Source organism: Bos javanicus, chromosome 25 (genome assembly GCF_032452875.1).
Source record: "Bos javanicus breed banteng chromosome 25, ARS-OSU_banteng_1.0, whole genome shotgun sequence".
Taxonomy (NCBI): domain Eukaryota; kingdom Metazoa; phylum Chordata; class Mammalia; order Artiodactyla; family Bovidae; genus Bos; species Bos javanicus.
The window spans coordinates 26,556,153-26,562,844 of NC_083892.1; the positions used below are offsets into that span (position 1 = coordinate 26,556,153).

The 6,692-nt window shown below is 43.7% G+C and overlaps 1 protein-coding gene across 1 annotated transcript; it reads right to left on the reverse strand.

Moving 5' to 3' along the window:
- Positions 1-2,656: 2,656 nt before the first annotated feature.
- Positions 2,657-4,388, reverse strand: SEPHS2 (selenophosphate synthetase 2). The gene has a single exon (XM_061401664.1). The coding sequence runs from the start codon at positions 4,178-4,180 to the stop codon at positions 2,825-2,827; it is 1,356 nt and encodes a 451-aa protein (XP_061257648.1). The 5' UTR covers positions 4,181-4,388; the 3' UTR covers positions 2,657-2,824.
- Positions 4,389-6,692: the final 2,304 nt, after the last annotated feature.

The window sequence follows — 6,692 nt, forward strand, 5'->3', positions numbered from 1 at the left end:
GACTGGAAGTATGGACTTGGAAACCAGGCCGTTTAGTTAGTAGACTGCCAGTGCAACCTTGACCAAATTTCTCAATCTTCTTGCACCTCAGTTTGCAAATGGGGTTGTTGGAAGTTTACAGAAGTTAATACATATAAAACCTCTTAGAACAGTGCCTGGCAAAGAGTATTATATAAGCATTTGCTATTGTTTTTATTATGGTCTTTTAATCTGTAGTATTTTAACAATAGTTAATAATAAAATGAATGTAGGCCTTTTTCCACTCCCAGTGCTGGGAACTCAAAAGGCATGTTAACAGACACAACTTTTAAATTTCATAAACCTTTTTGTATAATTCTTTGTTTTCTTCCTTTCATATGCTTTATTACCTCTTTCTGGAACTCTTATTTGTTAAACCTCCGGGCCCATCTCTGATTTTCCTGTTTTCCCCCTTCATTGTGCATCTTTTTGTTTTGTTCTCCTTTCTGATAAATGTCAGCTTTACCTTCTAAATCTTCTACTGAGGACTTCCCTGGTGGTCCAGTGGTTAAGACTCCAAGCTTCCAGTCCCTGATTGGGGAACTAAGATCCCTTATGTCTTATAGTGCAGCCAAATAAATAACAAAAACTACTGAATTTAAAGATTTTTAGCTGTATTTTTATATTCTAAGTGCTTTGCTCTCTTATCTTTCAATGGCTGCTTTTTCTTCTTTTATTCCTTTTTCTTTTGCTCCCTGTATAGTCTCTTTTTTAAAGTCTTTGTTTGCTTTGACTTCTTTCCAGTTGGAACTTGCCTCAAATGTCTGGTGATCCTTTACTGCTTCTATTTGACAATGAGGCATTAAAAAGAATCTTTTTAAGTGAAGCTTTCCAACTGGGAGGCTTCCTGGTACAGGGATTTTTCACTGGGGGCTCCCTAAATGTTTGAATTTATAGGTTTTTCTCCCCTAGGCAGATTTATTTTCTCCAGAGAAGTACCTTCCACCTGTGCCAGGCAGGGGCAATATAAGCTTCCCAGTGTTTCTAATACCAAAGCAGAGAAAGCAGACTGGACAATCTCATTTTTGTCTTTATTCTTGCTCTTGATGAGGCTCCCTGTCCTCTGCTCTGCTGATTGCCCCCGACTTTATAGTATTTTTAAAGTTCACATTTTCCAGAGACCAAACTGCCCTTTACCTACAGAGGTGAGAGGCAGTCATGTGGCTGTATGACACAGTGTGGGGAGATGTTTGACAACTGTGAAGATCTAATTACCCTACGCATAAACTTTTAACCAGTATCTTTGACCCCATCTTCCTTGGTATATTTGGAGCCTATCTCTTTGCTTCTTGTTAAGTGTTCCCCAACTCTGAAGGCATTTTTTTAGGGGGGGGCCACACCTTGCAACTTTTTAACTGTGGTGTTGGAGAAGACTGTTGAGTCTCTTGGACTGCAAGGAGCTCAAACCAATCAATCCTAAAGGAAATCAGTGCTGAATATTCATTGGAAGGACTAATGCTGAAACTGAAGCTCCAATACTTTGGCCACCTGATATGAACTGACTCATTAGAAAAGACCCTGATGCTGGGAAAGACTGAAGGCGGGAGAAGGGGACGACAGAGGATGAGATGGTTAGAAGGCATCACTGATTCGATGGATAGGAGTTTGAGCAAGCTCTGGGAATTGGTGATGGACAGGGAAGCCTGGCATGCTGCGGTCCATGGAGTTGCAAAGAGTCAGACATGACTGAGCGATTGAACTGAACACCTCACAGCATGTGGGGTCTAAGTTCCCCAACCAGGGATGGAACCCATGCCCCTTGCAGTGGAAGTTTGGAGTCTAACCATTGGACCACCAGGAAAGTCCTTCTGAAGGCATTTATACTTTGGCCTCCTCTGTTCTAAGTCAATTACCCCTCTTACACCCACCTTCCATCTTCCAAGAAAGGCTGACACCTTTCCTTTGCCATTTCCTCTCCCACCCTCTAGGCCTTGGAATTTATGACTATTCATGATCCTTTGCTGTTAACACCAAATGTTATGTTGGTTCATTTTGTAAAACTGTAAAAGATGAATAATTCCAAAGATACATTCGCCAGAAGAATTTTAAACAAAATTATTTCACTAGAAATTGCTTTATTGATGAAATCACCAGGAATTTTCAACACAAGATTTAACATCTTAACGTCCACCAAAGCCTGGTCTCTGGGGTTTGGTCTGCCTCTCCCAGTCCTTAAAGGGGTTTAGAGAGAGACGTCATTAACAGAGACCAAGTAAGGTGGTTGGAGGTCCTCCTTTCCCAGTCATTGGACAAGCTGCTCAATTCTTGTCCAGAGTAGGAAAGAGCCAGTGTTTCAGAGTAATCTAATAAGAATTTGACATTGTATTTAAATCTCTCATAACAATTTCAATTTATCAACAGTATTGGTCCAAACTTATTTATTTCTGATCTAAGTGTTTTTCATTTTGCATTTTTGGTGTAATTTTAATAAATAATGCATTTTTGGTGTAATTTTAATAAATAATTTCACTCCCTGTGCAGAAATCAATTAATCCCGTGCCAAGAAAAATATTTCAAACCTGAGTAATCTCTTGCTCTTGGAAAGAGGAAACAGGGAGGGTTTCTGCTTTTTCCACTCAAGAGATGACCAAATATACACCCCCCGACCCCCCAGAAGTCCAAAATGTTACTTCTGGCCTTGGAATGTGCAGCTTTTGATGGGCTGATTCAAATCACCTAGGAAGAGCAGCTGGAACTACGATGCAGGCAGCCTTCTTTGGAAATTTCTTCCTAAAATCAACTCTAGCGGATGGTCCATGCTTGTGTACAAAGGCTGTACAGTCTGAACAACTTCTGCTGTTCCATCTCACAAGCTAGGCTCAGAGGAGGCACTGGAGTTCTCAGGAACAAGAGGAGTAGCAGTGGCCCCACGAGGTAGGACCTCAATAACGCGAGGCTTGTCAATGATCCGGGCTGTCCGGTTTCCCTTTTCCACAATACCGACGATCCAGGCTTGATGACCCTCTCCATACTTTGAAGATTTGATTTCTGAACAAAAGCGAGCTGCCTGTTCTCTTGGCAGACAAATTAGTAGCCCCCCAGAAGTTTCTGCTGAGGTTCCTTGCAGGAGACCGAAGCGCCCGCTGGCCTTGCTGATGGCAGCCATCTTGGCAATGATGGGCAGATTATGAATGACAAAGGAGACCTCATTTCTTTGTTGTTTTGCAAGGTTCTGAGAGTGACCCAGAATGCCAAAGCCAGTGATATCTGTGGCTGCATGGGCATTAAACGTGTGCATCAGCCCGGCAGCAATTCTATTGAGGGTAGCCATGTTGAACATGGCTTCCTGATAACCCAGCTCTACCTCTTCTCTGGAGACCACCATCTTTATCTTATTCCATCGTTCAGGATTATCCAGCCATTGGTGGGCATTGACGGCAACCTGAGTTCCTAAGGGTTTAGTTAACACGAGCACATCCCCAACAACGGCACTGTCAGGCAGGATGAATTCATTTGGTTGACATACTACAGTGGCAACTCCACCGATGATAATCCAAGGGTTTACCACCGTTTGCCCACCAGTCACTGCAGTCCCTCCTTCCTCGGCAGCATCTCGAAAGCCTTTGATCATGAGTGGTGTTATCTTTTCTCGCTCCTCCTCAGGCATACTCTGGCTGACGCTGAGTAGCATCAACATGTTGTCACACTCAGTAATGCCCATCGCGTAAAGGTCACTCAGCACGTTGGCACATGCGATGCGCCCCATCATGTAGGGATCTTCCACCAGCGGGTAAAAGAAGTCGGTGGTCTGCACCAAGGACAGGCCCCCGTGTCTCAGGGGTATGACGCAGGAGTCCATCCCAATGCCCAGGGTGGGGAAGGGAGGGCTGGGTTCCGCCCTCACCGGCAGACCGGCTTCCTGGGCCGTCTCTTCAAGGCCTCCGACCAGGCCCCGGCCCGGCGCGGGCAGCACCTCCGGTCGCGTCAGTCCCGCCAGGAGTTTGAGCAGCGTCTCCTGGGGGACCTTGCAGCCTCAGCCCTTCATGCCCGAGAAGCCGGTGAGCCGCCAGCTCGGGCTGAGACCCAACGCCTGGGGCTCGAAGGGCCGGTAGCTCGAGAAGCCCCGGCCTAGAGGCAAGCCCACGGGGCCCGAGGAGCCTTCCCCCGCCGCCACTGCCGCCATAGCCTCTCCGCCGGCACCAGTCGCCGCGACTTCCGCCATTACGCCTGCCCGGCAGGGAGGGAGAAAAGAGGATGGAGGAGGAGAGGTCCCTTTTACTTTCCACTCTAGTTAGTAAGGCGTAACGACATTACCGCAGAGACTCTCTCTGGCACGACTCGCGCAGCCTAACTGCCGCCACACCACGCGCTCCAGGACGTCCTGAGGAAAGAGCCACCGGTCTCTCCGTATTTATCTTGCTGGTGATTGACAGCCGTACCAGCCAATGACGGCTTCGCTACCAAGGGGCGGGCTTCCTTTAGTCTAAAAGATATACTACAAATCAACCACAGCTTGCAAAATTGGTCTCGGCAAATTACTGAGCAAATGCTCTGGTTCATTTCCCTTGATGTAATTTAAATGATCTCTTAGGAGTGCTTGGCGGAACTCTGATTCCCTAGAGACAGTTTACCAAGTCCAGCATATTCAAAGACGAGGGCAGATCGGTCACTTGGTCAACCTCAAGCCGGTCAGATTTGTCCAAGGGTCACTTGGTAGCGCACATGATCTATCCAGGGTAGAAAAATAGCCCAGGAGAAAAATCGGAACGAATATTGAGAAATTAGATATTAAGTTACTACCATTATGTAAGCAAACTGCAGCATCAACATAATAAAATGTTAACGAGGACTTAGTCAGACATGACTGAGCGACTAAGAACAGCGACTGAACAACAAGGACTTTAAAGCGTTTTAAGAACTCTTAAATCCAGACAGCTGCGAGGGTTTTGGTGCTATTTCCACCACTAAACCTATGCCAGTCACTTCCTCTCTCTTGGCATCAGCTGACTCATCTGAACAGTAAAGTAGCTTTACCTAGGGTTCTTCTAGTCTAAATTTTTTATATCCCTTTAAGTTAATATATATGAGAGTGTGTGATGTATTCATGAAGGAAAGCTTCTCAATATCCGTTAAAATGATAGCTGCACTAAATACCTTTGACCCAGCAGTTCCATTCTAGAACTTTATCTTTTAGATATATTCACCTGTGTGAGTGGGAAATGATAGTTATTTATTGCTGTGCTATAAACATACCTGAACAACTTAAATGTTTATCAATTATGATTAAAATAAATTCATACATTTATATAATGGACTATAAGACAGCCATAAAAAAGAATGAGAAAGCATTGATATGATTATGCTGACAATAGTTACAGTTCTAATAGGCAGGATTCTAAATGCTCTACACATATTAAGTAATTTAATTCTCATAAAGACCTTATAAGTTAGGATTCGTCCCACATTTTACAGATAAGTAATATAAGACACAGAGAGATTAAATGACCTAATCGAAATCACCATGAGTTTAGCATGAAGCTGGATATGAATCCAGGCAACCTGCTCCAGAGACCAAATTATATTGCCTATAATGTTTGTTAAGAGAAACAAACAAGCTTCAGATGTATGTATAGAATGCTACAAATTGTTGTTGTAAAAGGGGGAAATATATGCAAAAACATATTTCTGGAAGGGTGATCACCAGAAACGTAATTTTGATTATCTGTGGGGAGACAATAAGATGATTAGGGGACAGATTTTTTTCATTGTGTTGTCTTTTTGATCTTTTTGTGTTGGAACTTAAAAATAAAATTTAACATTTGAATGTAATACTTAAAACAAAATTAAATGCCTATGGGAGTATAAACTGATGCAAACTTTGAAAAAGAGCCTGACCTTAACTGATAAAGTCGGACATATGCAAACCCATGTGATTCCACTCAAGGACGTGCCCTAGAGAAAAATCCTGCTCTTGTGCCCCAGATGATATATACAAGAATGGCTGTAAGAGGTCTGGAGAGGATTGTAAAACAGTGTGAATGTACTTAACACTACTCAACTTAAAAATACTTCAGATTTTAAGAAGTAGTTAAGACAGTAAATTTTATGTTGTATGTGTGTGGTGTTTTTGGTTTCTTGTTTGGCTGAGCTGAGAGGCATGTGGTATCTTAGTTCCCTGACCAGGGATCGAATCCGTGCCGGCTACAATGGAAGCACAGTGTCCTAACCACTGTATCGCCAAGGAATCCCACTATGTGTGTTTTACCACAGCCATGAATATTAAAAAATATAGTAGATACTTACAGATTTTATAGTCCACCATTACATTTGGTTTTTATTCCTGCAGAAGTGAAGTGAAGTTGCTCAGTCGTGTCCAACACTTTGAGACCCCATAGACTGTAGACCAACAGGCTCCTCCATCCATGGGATTCTCCAGGCAAGAACACTGGAGTTGGTTGCCCTTTCCTTCTCCAATGCATGAAAGTGAAAAGTGAAAGTGAAGTCGCTCAGTCGTGTCCGACTCTTAGCAACCCCATGGACTGCAGCCTACCAGGCTCCTCGGTCCATGGGATTTTCCAGGCAAGAGTACTGGAGTGGGGTGCCATTGCCTTCTCCATAGCAGGCATAGTACAGTATTAAGTCCTGGAGTGAATTGGAAGGAACCAGAATGTTAGATTTAGACTGAGCTGTCATCTTGACTCTCCTAACAGCCTTACCTGAGTTGTCTAGTGGGT